Below are 26,650 nucleotides of genomic sequence, written 5' to 3' on the forward strand. Positions count from 1 at the left end.
CATCTCTAACATGAGAGCCCTAAGCAGCAGGAGATTGACTTTTAGGGACTAGATCCTTTCATTTGATCTAGTTCAAGTTGTATTTATCATTATCACTACAGCCATTTTCTTGCTTTCCTATGTCTTAGGTAAAACCTTTGACCTCCAAGGTAGCTCATTGCTTTGTGTGATAGTTGGTTTTACAATGGAAAATAGTTCCACAGTGCAGAACCGAGAATTTTAGCAAAGCTCAGAGATTAGAGTGAATACTGAGATGGAGAAGAAATGGCAGAGCAAACTCTTGAGTGTGAGGGTACCTCATAGATTGTGGGCTGGGAAGGTAGTTTTATACCTGGTTCTAATTTTTCTTCACTGGTCTGGAGAAGAACTGAGATGAACAGTTGTGAGGCTGCAGGTTTCACTTTGATTACCTCAGCTGTGGGCCCAGCTCTGGGAACAATCCCGGCAGGGACCTTGGGCCAGGAGGACCAAGGCCTGGATGGGTGCTGTCCCCATCAAATCTGTTCAGCCCTGACATGGAGGCGACCAGCTTTCAGCTCATGAATGACAATTCAAGTTGTGTGCTGCTCAAATTCTCAGTCTCCCTGGCCCTGTTAATTTCAATGAATTTTGAATACCGTGCTGAACTGGAGCCATTTTTATAGTTATTACTAAAACTGATGATGAACCTCTGGATGACCCTTGAAAGTGATCTCCACCAGACAGCATGAATGCTCCCTGTCCATCAGGACACATTTCTGCTCCCTTGTTCCATCTGTATTTGTGGTGTGTTTGCTTACAGACAGAGGAATAGGGAGAGAGCCAGGACTCTTCTGGATGCAGAATTTCAGGTGTCATTGTTTGCAGAGGCTGTGTACTTGCTGTGGACTTGAACTACTGCTCCACACTTGTTTAAAACACATCCACTAAAACTAATACTTCATCTTTTCTAGTAGAAAAATGCTTTTTGTTGAAGGCAGAATATTTCACAGAACCGTGTGTGCTCAGTTACAAATGTCATCAAGAGCACTGCTCAAGGCCAGAATGGGATTTTTGCTGCTGGGAAAAGAGTGCTGCCGCAGGGTCGTACATAGCAAAATACAGAGCAGCCTTTGTAAGATGGAAAACCTGGCCTCAGGGAAAGCTTTTTTGAAATTGGGCTTATGGCTCTCACAGGTTGGCTGCTGGGTGCTTTGAGGTTTGCCCTCCCAGTATTTATGTCTTGGTCATTTATCTATAGCAGGTTCTAAGTGAAATTCAGACTGCATCCTGAGAATTCAATTCTGAGTCTGGCTCTTGTGAGCAGGCTGAGAAAAATCAAATCTGCTACTACTGCTGGCCCCAATACAGGGTTCACAGTGAGCCAAGCTGAGCCCGAAGGGGAGAGGCTGCCCTCCTCTAGTCCTGCACCTTGGACATGATACTGGGTAAAGGAAAATGTGGGTTTAAGGGAGAATTTATCTCAGGCCTTCCTTTTCTAAGGGGAGTGCACTTGCTAAATGCCACTGCCTCTGTGTCTCCGTTTGTGCCTGATGGGCCTTCAATTCAGTGTGGCCTGAAGGTGTCAAGCACCTCTACTGGATTGTATCCCTAAGAGAATAAGGCTCTTGGGGAAAAAAAATGCCCATCCTGTGGCATTTATGTGACCCAGTGTGACTGAGGACAGATGCCTGAAGTCCCGTGACTGTCACCATGATGTCACCTCTAGGAAGGTGCTGTCGATGTTCTATTCGGTAGCCTCAGCTTTGGGGTGAAACATGAGGCAATTCTGAGCACTGAAATGCCTGTGTAGATGGATGTAACATTTCTTGATTGTTCTTTTGGGTCTAACTTCCACCCTTTTTGGGTTGATCCTGTGCCACAGCTCCTGTTCTGTGGGGCAGTTTTGTTAGTGTTTCCCTGCTTCAGAGACTTGTTGGGGGGGGGGGTAAATGCATTGAAACCTGCAAGGTGCTTGGGTGGCTCTGTGGGTGGTAGAAGAGAGGGAGATGAAGTTGCTTCACTGTCTTTGAGACCTTTGAAATAGTGTGCCTATGTCAGAGGCCATAAGAGCAGCTCAAATCTTTGAAGATGACCTGCAAATACATCAGCAACAGCTATGAGTGGGGCCATTCCCCCACCCTTTGATCAGACAAAATTTGCAGTCAAAGTAAACAGAGGTATAGTCAGGTTATAAGTGCCTTTCAGGTCTTCATATTCCTTATATAAAAGGACTGGAGAACCTCCTCATTCTTGCTATCTGTAAATCAGCACATAAAAATAAAGTGTGTGAAACTGAGCCTCTGTGCAGGGCATGTCCTCCTGCCTTGGATGGGAATTTCACTTCTGCTACATCACTGAATATGGTCTGATTGCATTTCTGATAATGTATTTGTGGATCACCTTGAGGAGAAGAGGGGGAGTTATACAACTGTTCCCTCACAGTGCTGTTGGAAAGGGTCGGGCTTTGTCTCCTTTGAAATAGATAGCAGGAGAGAGCTGCAATCCTGTGAAAACACACATTTATTTCTGAAGTGTTTGTGTATTGTGTGTGTGGTGCACATGAATAGAAGTGCCACCTGTACAAGGCTGATAAGGACGAGCAGTGGTCATGTTCTTTCAGTTTGCTGTGTGAAGAATCGGCTCCTACAGCTTCCCTCGGGCTGAGTTTATGAAATGCTGCATGCAAGGAGTTGCTTCACCCCTTGTGGCACTTTCTGAGTTTGCATAGGTGTGGATTTGTTGGAGATTTTGCTATAATGGATACAGTGTTAGCCGTGGCTTCTGAAAACCCTTTACCTTTTTCTTCTGTCTTGCTGTCTCAGAAAGATCCCATTAATTATCCTATTCCTTTAGGAGTCCACATATGGCACTGCTTTCCTTTATAACCTTGGCCTCTGCTTGTGAGTGGGCAAAGGGACAAGATTCTGATACCCACGTGCTTTGGGCACTGAACAGAGGAAGTGACTGAGAAAGCTGCTTGGTGTTTCCATCACACCCAGCAGGGAACTCCTCCTTGCAGTGGGGCTGCTGCCATCGTTCCATCCCACATAACTTCCCTTCAGTAGTTGCTGAGCCTTGCCAAGCACAAGGGTGGACTCCTGGGCCTTGCTGTGCTGTGACACTGCTGATAAGGATGAGGAGATGTAGATATGCAAGTAGGTGGAAACTCTCTAATACATCATAATAGTAATAATAATAATGTACACTTGTACTGCCTTGCAGCTTTCGCTAGAACTTTTGCCCACGCACCAGCCTACTTGGTTCACAATGCAGTGTGCATGCTAGACAATTAGTGGCTGATAATGAAAAATGTCATGGGAACCAGCAGGAAAATCATAGCTTACTCCAAATATATAATGAAATGTAATTAGCACAGACAGCAAAACAGACAATTTATGGTTTCTTTTTATTTCATAATTAAAAAGTACCAGTAAACATTCCTTTTTCAGGGAGTTTGGTATCAAATGAAATTAAAGAACTATTGTCTGGAATAGTATTTTATGCAGAATTTAACCTTTGCACAGCAGAAGGTATTAAGGTCTTGCTGGTTGTAGACACTCCAAGTCAATCCACTGTGGAGCTTCTTGTGTTCATTCCCCTGGCCCTGGCCCGTTGGGAGAGGCCAGGTCTGGTAGCAGAATTGCTGTGAAACCTGCTACAAGCCAAAACCCAGCTGCATTCTATGCATGTAACAGTGTGGCCAACACACCTCCCTTGTTCTTCTGGATAGACTGACTCTCCCTGAAGTCATCTTGTTGTGTGAATGTGGCTTTGAGGAGAGGTTGGAGCAGGAGCAATGTAATGCCTTGTGTTCCCTGTGTCCTCTCACATTTCTTCTCTTGACCTCACTTCCATTTCTGATCTTCTCTTTTCTGCCTCAGGGCCCTTCACACTGCACCTCTTGTTTGCTCTTGAGCAGTGGACAAGGAGTGTGTGCAGTTGTGTGGCCTCAACCTGCCAGTAGCACAAACACCATTTCTTGCCTTGTGCTCCCAACCAGAGAAGCAGAATGAGTGGACCCACTGTGGCACTGCACAAAGGTGTCTATGGCATTAATTTCTTGGCTTAAAAACGGGTAAATGGGGGAGGATCCTGGCTGAATGTTTATGTCCCAAAGCACGTGGTGCTCAGCACCTCCCAGGCTTTGGACCAAGAGTTGCATGCCTTAGTCTGTCACATATTCTTGCTCCAGTCACAACAGTCTGTCATCCATTAGTGTAAGGATGGACACTTCACCTGTGTGAAAAGTGACACATTCCAGCAATGCTGCAGCATAAGGGATGTGTGTGCATTTCTGCTACTTTTCTTCCTCAACCCACCTCTCAGGCCCAGACATCCACCACAAGCCAGAACAGAGCTCTGCTCCAAATCAGTTTTGCAGTCATTTCTCAGGCACAGCCTTAGCCTAGAGTTTCAAATCTGCAGAGAAAGGCCTTCAGCTGAGGGTTGGGAGGAGAGCTGGGAGGTGTGGCAAGGACTGTACACAGGTGCAGCACGTTCATGGCTCCCCTCCAGAGGGATTTGAGCTTCCAGCTGGAGCTAGGTGCAGTGTGTGAGATAGTGCTCAGATGCAAACTCAGCCCTCTCTTAGATGCTGTGGCAAAACTTTTGGTATCTGGCACAAATATTTTGGTTGAGAAAGAAGGAAACTTGTGCATAAAGCCGCAGGACAGGATGCATGCACTCTGTTGCCTTGTGCTGCAGAAGTCCCAGGCACCTCCTCTCAGTTGGACAGAACATCTTCAGGAGAGAAGGGAGAGTTCCTTGGTGCTTCCAAGGAAGGGAGGTGAGGGATCTCAGCCTTTGTTGGATGCTGGCTGATGGTCTTTTTCATACAGGAAGAGTCTGTGCAGTCCCTTCTTGCCTATGCTCCCAAAAACTCTGCCTCTGTGTGGACAGTTTTTAGTACTTGGCTTTGAAAACTTCCTCCTTCAAGTTGATGCTGCACCTTTGGTGAGCTCTGACAGGTGGTGACTTTTATATTTTGCCCCAAGGAGTAGGGGAAGCAGGAAAGGTTGTCCCAAGTCCTACGTCACTGAGCTACTACTTTCTTGTTCCTCTGTATGTGACCAGGAGACAAGAATTACATGGGCAATAGCACTGTTGTGCCAGTCTGAGTTACTTTAGAGCAAGCAGGTGATTGTTTGTCTCCAAACTTTCCTTCAGGATGCCTGTCTAGTCAAAGATCTGCTTTTTCCTCTGGGATTTTGGAAGCTACTTTGAAAGTCTGTTGGGGAAAAGGGGCACTTTGAGGACTTTTTCTAGCTGGTGGTTGTGTAGTGTTTCATGGAATGTGTTGAATAATTTATATTTAAAAGTACTGGTGGCTTGCTTGTGCCCTGTCTGAGAAGGGGAAGCCCTGGTGTCTCCTTGGACTCAGAGATTTCTATGAAGTAAAACAAATTACAACAGTGGCGTCCTTGCTGCACACTTGTGTGCTGAGATGTGGTGATGCCACGTGTTTTATATGTAAGGTAGAGCATTATCCTTTTTCCTGCTTATTCTGTGCTCAAGAACAGGGCAAGCCAGTGATGGGACCCAGCCAGGCTTTTATGTATATTCTGGGGTTATAGCTGCTTTGATTTATACTCATCTCCTTTGATTTATCCTTGGCTCCAGCAGCTACTTAATGGTGACTTCAGCAGCTGAAAATAGCCAGAGTCAATGTCTCACTCAGCCACTCTCACATCCCCAGCCCTGCTCCCTGGACTGAGGTGTGAGGGGAAAATAGGCCTGAGATGTGACTGCCAAATTATCTAGGGAAGTTATAGCAGCACATTGCAGTGCTGGCTCAAGGACAGGTTGGATGGGACTCTCAACATCCTAGGAGAAGGTGTCCCTGTTCATATCAGGAGCATTGGAACTAAATGGTCTTTAAAGTCCCCAAACCACTCTGTGATTCTGTGAATTGTCTGTGGCCATGCAGAGCAGAGCAATGGAAGTGTAGGCTTCACCTTGTTGTCATTTGAGCTGCTGTGATTCAGTGCATATTTCTGTTCCTTCCTTAGGCTGGGGTGGGGAAGGGTCAGAGCCACCTCCAGAGTTTGTGTAACACATGTTCCTCTGGGTTCAGTCCCAACCACTCATTTGTTTTGCATGTGGGCTGCTGCTATGCACTGGTGATTTTTGTTTCAGTTGAGACATGTTGGCTTGTATTAATTTAAGTTTTTTAAATCCCCCCAGACTGAAGTCATACAGTGCACTATCAGTAACTGGGGACAGTGTAGCTCTTCTAGCCCAAGTCTTTCGCTGAGTCAAGTCCTATAAATTCACAGTGGGATGTTCCACAGACAGGGCTGGCTCTGTTTACATCCTCTCATCCTGCTCATTTCATCTGTGAGCTGCAGCTTTGTAATCACAGGCATCCCTTGTATGCCACTGATGCTGCTGATATTTCATTTTTATGGGGTCTTTGACTTGAATTGAACAGCTGAACTTCACCCCTTCCTGGTGAAGTAATTACCAGAATAACCAGCCAATTTTTTTTGCAGATGACACTGAAAGTTTTTGACACGTGCGCCCTTTCCACCCACATCAAGTGACGTATGTAGTGTTTGTCCCTTGTTTTGGCATTTTGATATGTGTGAGAGAGGTGAAATGGCTTTAAAAGCTTTTTGCTGGCGCCTGTGGTTTGTTGCAGATCCAGTGGTACAGGCAGAACATGATAAATTGAAATCAGACTGTTTCTTTACAGTTTGACACAGGGATGTTGATGAACAGGGCTGGGACATCAGCTAGTGCAAAACCACTGTGCTCAAAACCCCTGTGGCTCAACCTGGCACACGAGGAGCTAAACTGAATTACCTGAGCTGCAGGCTGGGGTTTTTTTTTCCCCAGAAAATAATGGTAATTATGTAGTACGGTAATATACTTCTCACTTAAGGGTAAAGTAGCAGCTGAATGAGAATCATAGGCTATACATTAACCTGGTTCTTAGTAAATGTAATGAAGTTAGTGAGTACCATTATGTGTAATCTGATTGTTCTAAAGAAAATACATAAATTGCAAAGGAGGTTTTGGGGCCTTAATGACCCTCTCTTGGCCAGATCCTTATTGCAGTACAGAGGGAGAGTGTCTCTCCTGGAGCTGGTAGAATCCTGCATTTTACAGAAGTTTCTTAAAATCAGTTGGTGTCTTTCCTGTGTTGGGATTCATCACGTGACAGAAATTAAGGCCTTAACTGGAACCAAGTCTGTGTGATGTACATCCTTAGTAGACCAGTGTATTAAATGGATGTTGTATCCATTTAACACAAGTCCATGTTCTGCTGGATTTCATTCCTATTTCTTCTGTGGAAAGGATGGGGAAGCAGAGCCATGGATACAGCTGTGCTTAAACCACATCTTTCCCTAGGCAGTTTTGCCTGTTTGTGCTGATGTTTTCTTTCTGACTTTCTGTTCTTAGTTACTCCTGAGGCTTCCGAGTTTTTGTCTGCAGCTGGAGTCTTCGTTATCCTCCCTGCAGTCCTCTTCCACTTCATCAACAGGAAGCTCTACTGTGAAGAGCTCCCATGCCTGGAACAACAAGGGCAAAGAAAACACTGCAAAGCGAAGTCCAGAGCTCGTGAGGGCCTTGGTAAGTGTCACAGTATTACACTGCCTTTGATGTACAGAGTCTTCTGGAGGCTGTGATTGCTGGCAGGACAGACACAGGTCCATTTGCTGTTTCTCAGGTTGTTTGAGTGGAAAACAGTAGGGTTTTGGACAGTACCCTCCCAAATTTGATCATAAGGATATGCAATTGCTACTGTGTTCCCATTATCTTTGTCGTCAGGAGTAATCTCTTGAAAAATGAAAGTCAACACTGGGGAAAGAAGCACACTCCCTGCTCTGTCTGTTGTGGGAGTGTTTTGTTTATCCAGTGAGTAGCAAAATGTGAGTGTTTCTGACCAACAACGGTGCCTTTCTGCTCACAAAGGATATGCCTGTCCTGGTTTTCTTGTAGTATCTATTATACACTCCTTCACGTGTTTGTTGTGTTCTGGAAGCATTATGTCTTGGGTAAACCCACAAGTCCTGGAGTCAAAACAACTGGGAATTTTACTATGTCAGAAAAAAAAAAATTAATTTTTCTCAACCATCAAAAATGCATCTGTTCTGGTAGTGGTGGCAACTGTGAGTTTGATAATTTCTTTGTGTATTTGTTTGTAAATTTGCATGTCGTAAGTGTATAATCACTGAGATAATCAGCCAAGAAGAGGCCTCAGAAGCCTCCCAATTGAAAGGTCTGCTTTTCTATGATTCAGTCTTAAAGGTAATGGCAGAAGGACACAATCCCAAAGCGTAGAGCTCATACAAGGCTGTTTTGTTGTTCATTTTGCCTTGTGCCTCAGCATGGCTGCTGCAAAGGACATGATCTGGTCATACTTTAGGACTCCAGGACTCATGGACAGTTGAAGGCTGGGAACTGTGGCAGGAACTCAGCGGGACCAATTCTTGCTAAATGCTTTAGTGAGCCAGGGACAGGCATGAAAAAGGTACAAGTACAAATGGTACTTGAAACGATTCCCACCCACGCCCCTCTCAACTGAAAGTCCTAACTTCAGTGTTTCTAAACAAAGACTATGGGGTTTTTTTAATAAGTTTCCCTCATCGATATTATTTTTAAGTCTTTTTCCCCTTCTCTTCGCCTCCCATCAAGTGGTGTAAAAATGTGGCTTTTATTTCAGTTTTTAAGATGACACATCTCCCAGGAGCGTGTGGGTGTTGACATTCTATGGAGCTGTCACAGGCTATCATGTAAACAAGTATTTGCAATGCTTTTTAAAATGTGAATTATTAATAAACAGAGTGGCTTGCTTTTTTTTTTTTGGTATTTGTTGCTTCCAGATTTTGAAGGACAAGAAATTGCTTCCCAGCTGACACTCTCAATGGCAATTTTCATTTCAGACTAAATCTCGTGTCTGAGTGATAAACCTTTGGAAACATGGGCTTATAATGGAAACACTAATTCAACTTTAACTACAGCTGTGCTGTGCAAGAAAAATACCATATACATTAATGAGGTGCTAAATCTGATACGGCAGAGGAATGTGTTGTAATCATTAATTACAATGGAAGCTTAAAGCTGGAGTCTGCTTTTTCCGTTCAAATAAAATTGGCTTGGCGAGTTGGAGCTGAGAGTTATTTAAAAATACCACCTCTATATTTAGTTTAAATTTCACCGTGGCGTCTTGGTACTTGTAAAGTCAATATGGAATCTGTGTGTAGGAAATGCCAGTGCTTTTAAAGGACAGCAGCATGAGGGAATATATTAAAACCTGGGCTAACACAGTGTGTCATATGGCGAATGTAGAAACCTGGAGGCTGAGCTCGGGCAGGGAAGCCAGGGAAGGCTGTTTCCAGCATGGTGAGGGAGCTCTCCCAAGAAGAGTGTTGACAAGCAAGAGTTTGCTTCAAATTCGGAATTTGGCTTTGCTGGGTAGGAAGGAACAGGATGGGGAGGGTTTGCAACATGAAATTTGTTGGTTAGCATTCAATTTTCCTCTTTTCAACTTTTTTCTGGTGAGCTGTGTGTGTTGCAAGGAGATCTTGATTCCAATACTCTGGTATTCAACATGCAGCCCACTAATGGTTGTTCTTCCCAGTTCTAAGCTCTCAAACTGGGGAAAGCTTTTTGATTCTCCACCTCTGCAATTAGGAATGCTTAGAACATATCTATCTAAATAGGAGAGAAGGCATTTTGCATGACTCAAAACATCTGCAATAGGATGAACCCCCACATACAACAGCACAGATAAATGAACGTGGGCCTGGGAAGGGGTGTATGGGTTTCAGTGCATAAGCTGCTCCTCTTGCCCTTGGATCCAGTTGAGTTTCGAGTTATCTACCAATGAAGAAGAGAGTTGGTAGAGAAACATGAGCAAATCTGTCTACTTTGCAGGTACGCAGGGTGACATTTAGAAAATGTACTGTAAAATGTCAGAGACTCTTTGTTGTTGTTTTTGCTTTCCTGTATAGAGCCTGTCTGCAGAACAAGGGAAGTGACAGAATGAAATAGGTGTTCCCATCATCATGGCTCTAGGATACATCTGCCTGGTTTGTTCCTGATTTAATTTTAATTGCACAGTTTGTGTCTCTATGAAGGGACAAAGATAAGGAAAAGATCATTGTGGAAATGGAGATTTCATTGAAAAATCTTTTAGGAGACTTCAGGACAAAGACTCTTAATTACTGGGACAGAATGGATTGCAGATTTTTGGTGCTTTAGCATTCTGTGGATCCTGTTCTAGACTGGTTTGTTGACCTTAGAGATGAGCCCATCTCTTGAGCAGGGATGTGCTGCCCTGGTTGCTTCTCACGCAGCTGTGGGAGTCCCTTCACTGGGAGTGCTGGAGCTTATCTGGGTACAGCCAACCTGTATTTAGGATGTACTTGGCACTGCAGGGGAGAGCTCAGAGCAGGCTGCAAAGGTAGAGAAGCTGGTAAGCACATAGCTGGTAGGAAGGTAGCACAGACCATATCAAGCTTGCTTGGCTGTGCCCCGGCATGTGCAGAAGGAAGAGGTGGTGGCATGAAGCAGTCCTGGTCTTTCTGGAGTGATGTAGAGCCTTAATAGATCAGGTGTAGAATTCCTTAGGGAGGGAAAGATTGACTGCCACACCTTTAGAACCAGCTGGAGTGGTTCTTCACAGCACTGGTGATCTTTCAGGCCCTGGGAGAGTGTGTACGGGAGATTGCCCCTTGAATCATCTCTCCACACAAGGAAGGAGGACCTTCCCTTGAGCAGAGGCTTGAGAGAAGTCAGTGAGGTCTCATGTGAGACCATTTGATGTTGTGAAGTTTTGGTGTCCCTGTCTGTAGAGTGGATTTTGGGATCAAGAGGAGGTGATGTTCCTGTGCATGGTGCTTATAGTGTTGGGGAGCCCTTTGCTTCAAAAGTTCATGGGTGAAGTGAATGTCACAGGTACACGTGACAGTGCTGGGCAAACCTTTGTGTGAAGAGCTATGACCAACCGTATGATTCAGTGCTGTGGCTCAAGAAAGTGAAGGGTCCTCTTTGTTCTACACCGTAATCTTTTCATAATGATGTAACCTGAGACTGGGAAGGAAATTGTAGCTTAGTACGCTGTGCTTTACATGAAAATATTCCAGTTGTGCCTTACCTTGAACACTTGTTAAAGATGTACTCTTGATATGTGGAAACAGCATAAATATGATGAGGCTTGAAGGAAGATTTCTTTTTCATTATTCCTTCTGTTTTATCAGCCTCAAGAGCACTTTCATTTCATGTTCTCAAGCTGTTCTGCACAGCCACTGTTCCAGCCTCTGGGGCTAGCTGCACACTTAAAATAAATAAATGGAGATGCAGTTCTTATATAAACCACTCATCTCCCATAGCTGAGGCTTTAAGGAAAGCATCAACACCTATAACACTCACCAAGGGCTGGAATGTTAGCAGTGCTGCCTGGGCGCTGCCTTTCATTGTCAGTGCTGCCCTGGGCCCGGGCGGGCCCTGGGGACCCATCACATGCAGTGAGTGGGACTGTCATATGCAGCAGAGGCAGAGATTCATGTTTAGAAACAAGAAATGTGGGTGAGTGTGACAGCACCAGTCTGGCTTCCTCCTAAGCTGTGGAAAACCCAGGGGTGTACTTCTCCAAAGGAGTACAACTGTGGTTGGTCCTTTTGACGCTGATGCTGAGTACCCAGTATCTCCACTGTCCTCAGCAAGGGAAGATTGAAAGCGGGCCTGAGGTTATTCCTGTCACCCAGCTGAGGTATGTAGCTAAGATTCCTTGACCAACCAGTGGCAGGAAGGAGAGAAGCTTGTGAAAGGGAAGTTTCTCAGTGCCCAAATGAAGCCTCTCTTCTAAATTGCTTTTTCTCTCAACTGCTTCAATAGAGGCACGTAGGAAGTGTGACTGGCCATGGGACAGAGTGATTGCTGCCACTGATGCCTGCCCTAGATGTTGGAGAGCTTGGTTTGCCACAAGGCTGAGTTTAATGAAGGAGTAGCTGAGGGAGCTGTTCCTAAGTCAGTAGGGACAGCTGCCTGCTCAGATCTCTATCTCCAAATTCCTTTAAATCCTTTGAGTCTAGGTCTAGTTTTCCCAGTGACCCCTCAGCCTCCCAGGATTTCTGGCTGGACTGGTGGTTGACTTAGAAGTGAGAGGAGATGGGAGCTACAGGCTCAGCCACGTGTGCACACAAAGATGGATCACCAAGAATCATCCACTGCATTTTTGTCTCCCAAACAGCTCTGTCTGCACTGCTCGGTGGTGGTCCACACAGAGCAATTCCCACAGGCTCTGCAAGGATGGAGTGTGTGCGTGGGGGAAGGAGTAACAGGAACTGGGTGACTCCTCTAAATGTTTCTAAAATATCTTCATTTTGTTAAACAGCTAGACATGCTCTCCCACTGCTAATTTCCATGCAAGTAATTGCTCTGATTGACCCTGGTTTGTTCACTTGCTGCAGACTGGGTAGCACAATTGCAGGCAGGGTGGAGTCTATGGGGTCTGCTCTAGGGAACAGCTTGACAGCACAGGTGGGTGGGTTCGAGTGGTGGTGTAAATTGGTGTTTCTCCAGCCTTTTGAACTTGTGATTTGCTTTTGGCTCTTCTGTCTTCATGCAAGCTGGCAAATGGCAGCAGCTCAATTACAGAATGTGCTGTAATTTCTGACTGCAGGTTTCTTCTTTAATTCCCCTAATCCAGTAATTACAGATGTTTCTCGCTCTTTTAGCCTGAGAGAGAACAGTTGCCTCTACTAACACCACTTTTCTAATACTCCAATGATTTGTGAATTTCTTTTTGCCCTTTATGTAACCCTCGGCTGGAGAAGTATAAATGAAGTTATTCATTGCTGCTTTTTGTACAACCACTTGGCATGGAACAGTTAAGGGCTTTTTTGTGCCTCTGGTGACAAGTGGCTCTTTAAATGCAAAGGGCTTTATTTTGATTTGGAGGATGTGACTGCCTTCAGTGGAGCGACTCTGAATTTAACACCAGTGCCAAGTCAGAATCTGGCTCGCCTGAATATCCAAACCAAATATTATGGCCAAGGAGGTGTAGACATTTTCTCTCTCCTGAAAATCCCCCCAGGTTTAGTATTAATATTTTGATGGCAATAATATCTATCTGTGCTTTCACATATCCTCTGCTTTCTGGGTGCCCTGGACTTACATGAGATGAACACACCTCTGATTTCAGTAGTTCTTACAGCCTAGGCAAAAACAAAGGTGTGAAGAGGTCAGCATAAGAAATCATCATCAGCTCCTCAGCCCCATTGCTGTTGGAGCTTCTGAGCACAATATTTGAATGCTGGTCTTCCAGGAACTTTTTTTTTTTTTTCTTGAATTTGTCATCATGTACTCTGTATGATGGAGAGACCTGTTTTTTTTGAAAAAGGCTCCACAATTTTGAACGATAAATGTCACATTTGCATAATTCCTTTTTTTCTTCTACCTCTTTCCTCTTCTTCCCATCCCACTGAAGCCGTGAGGATTAGTAATTGTTGCCATTGTTATTGACAAAAGGAGAGCAGGAAAAAAGGGATGAAAAGAAAGGAGGAGACAACATGGGGCTAAATATCCTGATCAAAACCACTTTTGTCATTTGGGTATCAATTTTTACAACTAATTTGGCACAGCATCACTAGCGAGCTGCCTGCAAAGACATGAGATGATTTGGGAGTGAGAAATAAGTCTGCAGGCTTCCTGTGCGTGGGCTGAGCCCCGTGCAGCCGGGTACATTGCTGTCTGCCTGAGCTCATCTTTGTTTTCTCTTCACCATTCTGGGGCTTGCAGGACCAATGCTCTGCAGCAGTGGCTTTATTACTGTGTTGATTTGTAACCCATGAACGTTTCCAATGAGATGTGTCTAATTTATTGGCATCAACCATTAGATTTTCCTTGAATGCCCTGGAGTTTCTGATTCACCAGCTGAAAACTATTATCACAGAGCACATAATCACTTGGAAAGTGCCTCTGTCTTCTCTTCTGTGTGTTAAATTCAACCACTTAAATAGCATTTTTATAGCACATAGGCCAAAAAGTTACCAGATGTTCTGTATTTCTGTTTTGTTTTTACCTTGTGGAAGTTTGGTCAGTAGTGACGCTCACAACTGATGTGAACCTTGGGCACTGTCTGTGAACTTACCTCACAACACTTCTGCAGGAGGCTCCAACCCCCTGAACAGCTTCAAGTGCACAGGCTGGGCTTGGCACTGTGACAGTTTCAGCTGGAAATACATTTTCATCATAATAATGTTTGGTGAGAGTGCAAGGGCTTTGCTAGCATCTTGTTAGATACAATTCTGGCAACTGCAAGAGGAGCAAAGAGTCCAGATTGTTCCCAGAACTAGGATAGAGGATTTCTTGGCCCAGTGTTGCTGCTGCCTGCCTTCATCTGAGTACATTTCTAACCTCCTCTCTGCTATTTTAAATGTGTGCTAATTGGATTCTAGTCTGAAATGAGGATCAGGCTCATTACAGTTTTCAGTAGCTCAAAAAATCTTACCCCTTCAAGCCTTCCTTATTTCCCCCTTCCATGAAAAGCAAAATGGCCTTACCTTTTGCACAGATCCTTGATGTTCTGGGCATCAGCTCAGATTCACACCTTGTTTTAGGATTTTTCCCCCTAAACTTGGAGCAGAGCTTCATGCTGGGTCAATCACACTGCTCTTCTTTGATGTCCACACAAATAAAGCTCCTGTTAATGGATATGATCCATTTTCAACCTGTGTTCTGCCTGTAAGGGAGGGGTTTGGTAGAAAACTATTCCAAGGGCCGCACAAAAAGTGACTGAAGAAAAGGAAGTTTGTGCCTACACTCTGCAACAGGGTGAATAAGGAAAATATTAAGAAATGCACACCTGATGTCACTTTTTTTAAGAACCTATGTATCAAGAAGATTGAAAGACACTTTGGTAATATTATAAACTTCTGCATTGGGGTAGTGTTTGAAATTCTGCTAATAGTCTACTTTTTTTAGCAATACAGTAATTGCACCTCTCAATGGGAATGCTACTCAGGAATAATGATCCTATCAAGACAAGGGAATATAGATTGTAGTAAAGGTTATGATGGCTTCTGTGAGAGGCTTAGCATTGATCCTTTTAGCTATCTGATTTTCCAGGAGAGGAAAAAAACCCCTAACAACTTCGAGTTTAACATGTGATTTGGTGTGAAAATTCTTAAGGGTGGTTTCAGAAGATGGAACTTGAAGTGAATTTGCTAAACTGCTTTTTTCCTCTCTCTTGTTTGATGAATACTTTTAAAAAGAAATGGATTTCTTTTTATTTCCCACACATTTTATGCTTTTCTCTGTTCTTTTAGTTTTTTTTTTTCTTCTAATGCAAGTCAAAACTGTTAGAGAAATCAAAAGTAAAAATCCGTTATGTTGAAAAGGCCATGTTGTGAAATATATCATAAACACGCTGTTAGAGCAGTGTCTCCTAATTAATGGAGAGAGCTCCTGGGAAACAGCAAGCCTGTAACACAGCTCAGCCCTCTTTGATCCTCTGGTGCGTTTGTAAAATTGTTGCCCGCCTAAACTTGTCTGCAGCTTGTTACACATTTTATCCATCTGCTGCAAGTACAAAAATAAACCATTTATAATTCAACTGAACTCCAGTTGTTCAGCATATCAGTGACTGTGGAGTCTGCAGTAAGATGGAGAGGATGGTAGGAGAAGCAAAGCAAAGGTGAAACAGAGTCAGGCACCCTGGAAAAGACATTGTTTTTGCATGTAGGGATTATGTAGGCACTGGGTTGCAAGTTGCACATGGGAGTTGCAGGTGTTACTGCAAAGTGGTTCAGATTTTTCTGGTGAAATACACATCAGTGTCTGTCTATTGTCTATAAACTGAAATCAAACCACTTGTTGGAGTTCTTAGGATTCAATCCAGGCTATGTCCAGGTCTTGGGTAGAGTTGTGGATGTGTGTACATGTGTGTGTTATATTTTTCCCCAGACTACAGGCAACTGCTTGGTATATGAAAGTTCACGTTCAAGTTCTATCTACTGCTTCAGATGACTGAGTGACCACATCCAAGCTCTGCAGGTGGCTGTAGGTCACTGCTTTACTTCCCTTACTAAAGCAAAATCCTGCCTTGAAAACTCCCTCCATCCTTATGGTTGTGGTACCAACCTCCCTGTGATGTTTGCCTGAGTGCGGTGTAGCCAGCCACAGCATCCAGAAGTGGGATAGCACTGTTGGACAAATCAGGTGTTAGCTTCAAAATCTAATAACAAGAGGAGATAATTATTTCCTATGCAAATATCACAAGGCTACGTTCTGTTGATTTTTAGAACAGATCAGCACTTCATTTCAGCACCCATATATTTTACCTCCATTGGTTAGCCATCACTCCTGGACGTCTGCATCCCTCTGAGGGCTACTGCTGTCATGGATCTTGCTGCTGAGACAGAGGGAGAGCACTGTGAAGTTCTCCTTTCATCAAAAATGAGAGGTTCATTTGCTCTTGCCTGTAAATAAATGACAGGTTAAAATTGTATCCAGTATCTAGCACTTACCCACCAGAGTTTATTTCCCTCCAAGCCTGGGAGAATCTCACTGTTACAAGTACCATCTCCTACCAGCGATTTCTCTGGTGCTGTGATTTACCAGTAATCTGCATCTTGTTGAAAATGAGTTGTTTGAAGCATTTAATCTCTTCTGGTCTATGAGAAAATCAGTTGCACAAAGCAGAGAGGCTTTGCCCAGGGCAGGGTTGGAAAGAGGAGAGTCAGTGAAGGGAACAGCTCACCTGGGAAGCGAGTCTCTGGCACTGTCTGTTCCTTGCCAAAGATTTAATGTGTGGCAGGGAGCTTTATCTGAGTCCCAGGGGCTGAGCTGAGGGCTGGAGGCTGCCAGACGGATGCTGGAACAGTGTGTGCCCTGAGCCCAGGGAGTTTGTGACAGCTACAGCTTTTAAAATGCCTTTGGTAACCAGCATTCATTTACTGCCCTTGTTAGGGCTGCAATTCTTAGCACACTGAAGCTGACAATAAACCTGTTGGAAGTGTCTGCAGTATAAATCAACATCACTGAACCAAATTATTTGGCACAGGGTTTTTTTTAAGGTAAAGTCCTCTTAAGTCACTGATCTCATGTCTAAAATAGCTGCTCACCAAGCAAAGTGGGATCTTTCTTGTTTGTGCTCCATTTAAAGATCCACAACACTGATATTCCCACTACATTTCTCTGGAGATCATTTCATAAGGTAATGCACATTGCTGCTGAGCTTATTTTCTTGCAGTTACACTGCATTCATCCTTTTATACTTTGATTGCTTTCAGACCTCTCAATTCAGCAAGACATTGGTATTAATTTTTGAATCTTCTTTTTAGTTGTCTTTTAGACTAAAATCTGCACCTATTTAATTCTTTCTTCCTAAACCCATCATCCTATTTGTAGGTTTCTCCTTCTCAGAGCTCCTAAAAGAATATCTGTCTTGTGATGATGTGGGAAGATGTATACTGGGCAAAAAGGCATGTTAACTTTCTGCAAGTTATGTTTTTATTTAGAGTTTAGATGAATTTTGAGAAAGCATCATCTCGAGATAACACCAGTGCTTTTGTTAACTTGCTTCTGTTCCCAGTAATTTCATATCCATAATATTCCACCTCCTCTGTTCAGCTTTTTTTTGTCATTTCTGTGAATGGCAAAACGACTCTGGGTTGTGGGCAGAGAGAGTTTCTTCACAGCCTTTCTGCAGCAAAGCATTTGAGATGGTTGTCTGCCATGGGCTGCTACTGCAAGCTTTAGGCCTGTCATTTTCATTATTCAAAACACAATTCTCCCCAAATTCTCCTCCTTTCAGTTTTCTCACCTGGTCATACTAATGCTAAGGATGTGACAGAAATTTGGGCCAGGAGGTTATCTGAGATTTTTGATTGCAGGTTTTTTTGTACCTTTTTTCCCCCAGGTCTGTTGACAGCTGTAACCAGAATGTGTGCACTTCAAAAAGGTACTTGTGTTCCAAGGTTCTGGTTCTTATTTTTATCTAAGGTTTAACAATCGAATAAAAGCTTTCCAGATCTCTGCAGGAATATGTGCAATTTGTCCATCATTTCTGGATTTCTGGTGGTATTCTCAACGGGTAAAAGTGCTTTTTCCATTTTCCCCTCTCGGTTCTAGACATCTTACATAGATAGTGTGTCGACAGGTGTTGATGGACAAGTAATTTACAGTAATTTCTTATGGTGCTTATTCTGTAGCTCCCTGAATTATAAGTGACATGCTGGCAAAGCTGAACAACTGATCACCAGACACCGGCATAGTGTTAAACATGGCTTCTGAGGCTGCTCAGAATTTCCTCCAGCCACTGTCTTCTTGGATGTCTCAAATATACGAAGCGATCCAACAAGCAGGAGACTCCATATCTGCCTCACTGCTGAATTTGAGTGGAGTGGGTCATAAGCCAGAAGAAGAGAGGACCCAGGACTTGGAGAATAATGGAGGCGTTTATGAGGATTATTCTGAGGAATCAGATGATGAACGAGACCTGGACCTCTGGGATGAGGAATATTTCTATCCTAGAGAAGACGGTTACATTGGAAGCCCTGATCTGGCTTCACAAAACCTCCCTCATGGCTCTGACATGGGTCCACAGAGGAAAAAACGGGTTAAAAATACCAGCGCTTCACCAGAGCAGTGTGTTGAAAGCTCCAGGTCTTTGACAGCCAATGGATCCTACTGGACCAGCGAAGATCTCCAGCCTCTTGATCGGCTTCCTCCCATCGCTGAGGAAGAAGGTGAGCCCTCTTTGAGGATGGGAGGTCATGAGCACAGCCTCAGCTTGGGTGGCTCCTTAAACGGTGCTAATGGCAAGGCACGCTGTGCAGGTAAGCAGCTGGCACGCGCCCTGACTGCATTATCCAGACCTTTCTTTTCGGCTGTTGATTTGATTTAGTTGCTAATCTGCTCATTATGTTCTGTATTCTCTCTGTTTCCCACAGCTAAAATAAAACTCCCCAAATCCCAAAGAAAAATCTAACCTTTCCAATTCTTCCCTTGTTTGTGAGACTAATCTCATTGAAAGAAGTGGAGATCTCCAGGGTGAAATGCTGTGTATTAGAAGGCAATCAGGCCCTGTTGCTGTAGCAAGGGGTGTTTTACTTCCCTCCCTTTTTAGTTTCTGGTAGTAGGACCCTTCAAAGGGAATGTTTAGCCTTAAGCCTTTGCTTTGAGAACCATCTGCCTTTGCGTCACTATATATATATATATCTATATCTATATATATATATCTATCTTTAATAGCAATCTCAAACCTTGTTTCTCTGTGCCAGGAACCTCAAGATGTTACTGTGCCATGTGCTGTGAAATGCTGTACTAAAAAGCCAGCCATATCTCATGATTTTATGGATGAAAGGCTCCCAAATCGCTTTCCTCCCCTCCCACCACCCCAACAGGCTTTTCAAAGAAGACTGAAGAAGACAGCAGGCAGGAGATTATGAGAAGGAGAACTGAGTTTGATATTTTCAGTTTTAAATAGGCCTAACTATGATTTCTGATCTTTAAATGACAGCAAGAGTGTTTTCAGGATATTGAGCCCAGGACTGAGTTTCAGCCACGTGACTTGTGCCCACTCAGTGTCACCACAAGTGTGGCTGGAGGTTTCCTGGGTCACAGAGGTCTGGTGGAGACATATGTCCTGACTACACCCAGGGAAAGCTGCAGTCCTGCTGACATCCTTGGGTCTTGCTGGGATAAAGCTGCTCTTTACAAACATCCTAGGAGTGGGGATAAGGGTGGAAAGAGGATGGGGGAGGGGACTGGGTTCTACAATATGGAGCAGATGAAGAACTTAAGAATCACTGAGGATCTACAGAATTTGGCTTCAAATATCTAAAAGGGTTTTTTTTGTTTTGTTTAAGCAGGTGGTAGATGCTCTTGAAAATGTGTGTTTTATTATGACCAGGAGCTTTTCATCACTCTTGGCTTCTAGGGAAGTCTTACATATTTTCTGTGCAGACTGTGGAAGATCAGCTGGTTTGTTTTTGTATTTAACAGGAATATCAGACTGAGAGGGCATAAGCCTTAGACGGTGTTCTTTAATGACTGGAAAATTAGTTCTTTTCTTTATTGCCATTTCTCACTCTGTTATAGCCAGGGAGTAAATAATTTAAAAGTGCTTTTGGTCTTGTTGTTCTGCCTCCCAAACTGGGACTGCTTGTTTCGTATTCCAAATGAATGATTGCCAGTTCTCAGGTTAAATACCTTGGAGTTGTATCTCTTGGAGCCCAACCCCTACCTTCTGGTACCCCTGTACATTGCCTGTGCAATATCCTGCCCACAGGGTTTGTCCATAGGCACTGAACCAGTGCTGCTGCAGGGCTGGATTTGCTGTGTGTGCTTGGATTATGTGACCAGTGTGTGCACAGAAGTCATGGAGCAGGGCACAAGGTGTCCATTCAGGGAGTGCTGGGGCCGTGGATCCTCTTGGACAAGTGCTGTCCAGGGCCTAACCTTGTCTCCTGCAGAGCCTGTAGTTCAGGAGGGGCTGTTGGAACAATTCACAGCAAATCCTGGGGCTCAGCCAGGTGCCAAATGCATCATTTGTAGGGCATCCTGCTCTCTCTGGGCCACACTCTTGCTCACAGCAGGTGGGAGGAAAGGTGGTGAGCTCTTATGGAGATGGGGTCCAGGAATAAGCTGCTGTCCTTGTCAGAGCTCTTTGTCACCTGCAGCCTTGTCTGCAGGGACATCTGAGAAAGACGGGTCCTAGGAGCGGGTGATGGACCAGATGGAGCTTCCTGGTGAGACTTAGGGACAGACAGATGCCAGAGTGACCCATCCCTGCAGCTCAAGGGAGGGTCCCTCTGGACCTCTCTCCCAGCTGAGAGCAGGTACTGGTCAAGTTGCTGTTCGACTCTCTCAATATTTTTTGGCTTTCCTTCTCCCTAAGCCATTGTGGACTGGAAGGCTGGTCCCACAGAGCTCCCCAGCACCTACAGTGCTGCTTCCTAGAGCTCTCTGCTTCCACACCAAGCACTTCAGGGAGCATTGCATAGCTTTTTGGACCCTAGGAAATATCATTCCAGATGGTCTCAGATAGACGTTAATCTTTTTATCTCTGCAATGTGCTGCACAAAGAGCCATGCAATGGTCTCAAGACTTCATAGTCATAAAAGTTGGCTGTTTGAGGGTTAGAGGGCTGGGAGCTGATGCCTTTTTTTCTCAGAACTAAGCCGTATAATGGGAGAGAAAGTGCTGAACTGTGATTTGAAAATGTCTTCCACAGACCCTTTGATGTGGAAGAACTCATTTTGCTCTTCTAAGTGAACTTTCACTTCCAAAACACACATGCTCTTTGTATTTTATTTTTCAACTCTTTATTTCCTCTTTTTCCTTTAGATTCATTCTCTAACATCAAGAGTGTGAACTCTTCTGATGGTAACCTAGACATGCAGAGAGACTGTAATACCCTGGCAACTTAAAATTTCAGTCATGGATTAAAATGATCAAGAGAAGATGTTTGAGGTACCCTTATTTCTGTTAGTTTTTTACCTAACCCTAAGTGACAATGTAAGTGACACATGGACTTGCTGACATTCAGCAAAGCTGTTCAGTAGCATCAAAATGAGCTTTGAACATTTTTTCCTTCCATTTGGCAGCTCCCCCCCCCCCCCCCCCCCCCCATTTCTGCAAAATACATGTTTCCTGTTTATCCTTGTATTATTTTCAGAACATTGCATCTTGACTTTATTTCACTTAATGTACCATATTTCTCTCCACAATAGAATATTTTAAAGCTAAATTGGCACAAAACAGTAGCAATGCTGAATGCTTTTTGTTGCCATGGAAATATTTCTGGGCACTTACTGAAGACCTGGTTGCCAATAGTAATGTAACAGAGAAAATAGATATGCTTCATTTAACAGCCACTGGTGATTAAAGAGCCACAGAAACCCGTTACAAGGTCATTCCAATATACAGTTTATTTGGTTTAGGGGGAAAAAACCCTGCAACCCTAGGTGAGAATAATTTTTTTTAAAAGAGATGCAAAACAAAATCCAATAAATGTTCCCTTCTCTTAAACTGACAGCATGCTTCTGAGAGGAAATAAAATAACACTGTAGTTAAAAACTATCATTACTCCTTCTCCTTTTTATCAAATATGTTTTTGATCACATTTTTGCCTCCTAGGAAATGTTTCCTGGCTCCCAGAGTAGATTTTCTTAGGCTCTGAAGCAGAACACATATTATTGAAAACCATTTTTAGGCTTAGGGTTCTAATAAATTGTTTGAGCAATGAAATTCTTGGGTTTTTAAGTCAAACATCCATCAGATACCATGAGGCAGGTTAATCACAGGGTGCAGGTTTGGCTGCTGCCCACTGCTAGTCGGTAATTAAATGATGCTAGAGTAAAGTTGTACTGAGGTTTCAAACAAATGCAAGGAAAAGTTTTTTTTACTTTGAATGCTTTTGATCCACAGTTTAATACTGAGAAGGTAGCTCAGCAGGAAGTATTGCAGTGCCAGGTGTTTGGTTTAAGAAGGAATGATGGCAAGGCAGAGGCTTCTGTGTGTGCAGATTGCTGCCACCAGTGGCAAATCATGTGGTTGTGAATTTTGCAGAAACAGATGAACTTGCTCTCTCAGACCCTTGTCCATTGTCTGACCTCAGTGTTTGTGACAATGTCTCACAGTGCAGAGCAGGGAGAGAGCAGCCCTTGCATCCCCCCATGGCTGAGACGCTGCTGCTCAGCTGACTGGGGGTGGCTGGCAGGAGTGTGGCTGCCAGATCCATCATTGCACATTTGGCTTAAGAATTTAAAAGAAAAAACCAACCAAACAGTGGAGCAATAAACCACATCTGAAAGTAGTGCACTGCAAGAAGGGTAGAGGTGGCCAGTCCTTCTGCTTCCCAGCATGAATCTAAAGGGGAAAAAAACTGTAATAACAAAAAAAATGAAGAACAGCAATAACTGCAATGAAAGCAAGGGCTTTAGCCCACTTCTCCCTCAGGGCTGTTGTCCTTTGCAAACAAAAAGCCAAAGTGACCATTAAATTCTCAGTCTCTGCAGACACTGCCCCGAAAAGGCACGGGGACAGACACAGCAGCAGAGCTGAGCCTTCTGAAGCACAGCTGAACTATTTTAGCCCAGCAAGTGCTGTGGTGGAAGCCTCCCAGGCTGTCAGACACTGCTCACAGCACTGGAGTAATTCACAGGTGAGGACAGTACTTCCACTGCAAGGAGAACTTAGAGATTTTTTCCCCCCCCATCAATTGGACAATCTCAGTGCCAGCTAAAGGCTGCATTTCAGTTGCGCTACAATAATTTTTATGGCCTTGGAATGCTAGGAAGTATGACACCCCTGTCTAGATGGCTGGCTGGTTTTCCTCAGCACATGTGTAAGGAGAAGCACACCTCTGAGGCTCTGGGAGTTTTTAAATCTAGAAAGCACTATTGCATTTACTTACCTTGGCCTCCAGCTTAACAGGGGTCATTGATTTTTGCCAGTAATTGCTGTAGTAAAGGAAATTATTCTTTCTGCTCTGTATGAACACTCCTGACCTCAGTAAATGACCCTTCACATGGACAGGAAATCCTAGGCAAGAAGTGAGGTTTTCATTAGGTCCTGTAAACCCATATAGCAAAATATACCCATAAGAAAAAGATGTTGATTATGTGATAAATTAAATTTCTGCTTGAACTTGAGACTGAAATAGCTAGATGGCCGGTCTCCACATTGAGAAGTGAAGTGTTTATGAATTTTATCACCTGTCTGGGTATGGAGCCAGCCAGTGTTCTAGCCAGAATGTAGGCCTATAAAAATCAGTGCCTGTGCTCTAAGAAGGACATTTAAAGAGGCTACACTGAATCAAAACCACCACAAGCACTAAGGGAATGAAAGCAAAGGCAGACAGTGGACAAAAACACTTCAGAGAAAATACTCCTGGCAGCTCGAGTGGGACAAAGCACAAACGTGACTGGGGGCATGCATCTGGTCTCTGAAGAATGTGATACAAGCCCATGGCTTTCTGAAGTGAAGTGCAGACGTGAGCTTGCATTGAATGCTTTCTCTCTGGGAAATTCAGAACCACTCAGAGTGTTTGTGCACAGACTTTTGTCCTTGAGAAGGTGGTACAATGTTCCTACTCATATTTGAAGTACTCCTTTGCGGCTCTGTGTCTTCAAATTTTCAAATTATAAGGGATCTTCATCCAGGAGTCAGTGGGGATAAGAGAACACAATAGCTGTGAGAGGAGGGTGGATTGTGGCATGTCAGCTTTACAGCTGGGGAAGTGAAGCCAAGCAGTGGTTCAAAACACAAATTTTCGAAGGTGGTACCATTGCCAGCTCTGTCTTGGGCTTGTCAGCATTGCTTTTCATCCTCAGTCAATGGTTTTAGACACAGTATCTTTGTCAGCCCACAGTAGATCAGTGGTTTGGGTTTTCACCAAGTTCCTTGTCTGGAGGGCAAAGCTTCCTTGTGCCCATCTCCCTGGGGGCATGGGGAAGGATGCTCTGTTCAGGAGTACTTCTCATCTGCTCTTGTCATCTAGAAGGTTGCATAAGCTGTATGGAGAAGGATTTATTTGAGAGGATGAAATGGATTTTGCCATTCTGTGCAGTTACAGAACAAATTGTGTGTGAGCATGTGTGTTTGTGCATGTATTTTCTGATCCACTTTTGCTAAGTGACATCCTCTTCCCACTCTCCATATGGCAGTTGCGATTCTATCTTCCTCTGGGAAGGTTGTTTAGGACTCAAGAAACTTCATTTACCAATAAACAGCATCTTGGCAGCATCTGGGAAATGCTGCCTCTCTCCTAGAAACCCTGCCTCCTCACCTTCCCTCTCCTACTACAGGCGAGGCAGGTGTGAATGATCTCATTGTGTTGTGGTGGAGGTTACGTGCAGGCAATACTAGCAGCACTCTGTGCAGAGCTGGAACATAGTATTTCTATGTGCTGACACAAGCAGTAGTACTGCTTGGCTTTTTTTTTTTTCTTTTTTTGGTGGTTCTTCTTTTCTGTTGCAGTTGTTGCTAGCTTGGCCTGCAGGGGCTTGCTGGAAGCACAGATGATCCATCCCTGTTACCTCCCAGCCTCCTTGCATTGCTTAACAGCACAAAACCCACTAACGTAAGGTTATATAAGATGGGATCACTCTGCCAAAAGGTGAGCTGGTGTTGATCTTCGCCCTTTGCCAGATAGGGGTGTGGATATAAATTCCTTGTGCCTAGTTAATTTTTTGGCTGTTGTAATGACCTGGTGGCAGCAGCCATCCTTTGGAGTGGCCTCATAGACTCCTGAAGTGGTTTTAGTAACCAAAGGGAAAATTCATTTTCTGCAATGAAAAGAAATAGGGAGATTACAGTCTTGGAGGTAAAACTGTGTAGTTTTAAGGACAGGGAATGTCATTGTTGAGCTCTGGGGGTCTTGCAGGCAATGAGGAAGGTGTGGTTGGGCTGTACCTCCACAGATGCTGTTTGTGTGATTCTCATGCAGTTTCCACAGATGGACTTAGGGACACTTCATCAGTACCTATTTGTAGACCAGCATGAATGACTTGGGTTGAATCTTAAATCAGTCCATAGCAAAATGTGTAGAAAATCCCCTCCCATTGATGCCTTAAGAGGCCTCCTAGAAACAGAGACTAGAAAGGAGTAAGGGAATAAAGGTAGGTATTTATTTGAAAGGCCTTCAAAGGTACCCCTGGGGAGCCAGAGGCTATTGCCAAGATGGACCCCAAGATGGACAACAGGCCCCGAGTTCTACACACTTTAATTGGAGAATTAACCCTGTTATGCAAATGAACCAAACCTATAAAAGATTCAGTTTAATGATGTAATTCCCCTCTGCATGCCCCCCTTAGTGGCTCTTTGGTTTATACTTTTTGGGCCTAGGACAGTCTGGGTGTCCTTGAAGAGCAGGCCTGGAGAGGCTTTGTTATGTCTGCCTAGCATTAGTTAATCAGAAATTAACAGGCTACAAGAAACTTCAGAGTTACACACTGAGCAGTGAAGAATCTGAAAAATATGAAAGTTAAAACCTAAGGCATCACCATGACCATGGAAACAGCTGATGCTCTCATGGCATCATTGCACCACCTAAAAGTTCCCTTTTGTCCAGGCAGGTGCTCCCCTCCTAGAGAGCTCAGTACCCCTGTGAGATGAAGCATCCCTGGAGGGACTCATGAGGACTTTCCCCCACAAGCTGGGTGTTTGGAGGCATTTATCTCCTTGGGCTGAGAGAGATTCAAACCTGTACAGTCTATAGAGCGTAATTGTTGTGGGAGTATTTTCTAGCAAATAATGAGACTGGTGGTGCTGGAGAGAAAGCCCTGAATTTGGATTAATGAGAGCCCTGTGGTTTGCTGGAGTTCTGTGTCTCGAGGTCAGTTTTAAGGGTTAGACTTATAGCCATAAATAATGTAGCTGTAAACCCCTTGGGCCTGAGTTTTGCAATTGCCTGTTATTGATGTAAAACTGCAGCTGAGATACAACATCCTTCCCCAGTCACACAGCTGAGCTGCTTCCCATGCCTGGCTTCAGGAGCAAGCCACTGTGTGGTGAAGCAGCCCAGCCTCTTGCTTCAAACAAGACCCAGCAGCCCCTTCCCTGTTACTTTTAAACCAGGTGAGTTGGCCATGTGACTGCCAAAATTGAAACAAAGGGAAGAGGGGAAGGGCAGGAGGACAGGGTTGTTTCTTTTGGGTGACAGCTTCGGTCCTGAAGGCATGTGAGTCTTGCTGCACCACATTCCCACCCACTGCTGCTCCCAAAGTTG

The 26,650-nt window shown here is 44.1% G+C and overlaps 1 protein-coding gene across 7 annotated transcripts in view; it reads left to right on the forward strand.

Annotated features, from left to right (window-relative positions):
* SYT16 (synaptotagmin 16) overlaps window positions 1–26,650 on the forward strand; it is a 103,602-nt gene that overhangs the window by 40,892 nt on the left and 36,060 nt on the right. For 2 of the 7 annotated variants that reach the window (XM_048307086.1, XM_048307085.1), the window contains exon 2: window positions 7,366–7,536. In XM_048307086.1, coding sequence (XP_048163043.1) covers window positions 7,366–7,536 — 171 coding nt within the window. Of the gene's footprint in view, window positions 1–7,365; window positions 7,537–17,833; window positions 17,876–18,125; window positions 18,753–21,264; window positions 21,391–26,650 lie in introns of those variants that run through there. The other 5 variants (XM_048307082.1, XM_048307084.1, XM_048307083.1 and 2 more) reach the window with 5 other exon arrangements.

The sequence above is a fragment of the Corvus hawaiiensis genome, chromosome 6 (assembly GCF_020740725.1).
Source record: "Corvus hawaiiensis isolate bCorHaw1 chromosome 6, bCorHaw1.pri.cur, whole genome shotgun sequence".
Taxonomy (NCBI): Eukaryota; Metazoa; Chordata; class Aves; order Passeriformes; family Corvidae; genus Corvus; species Corvus hawaiiensis.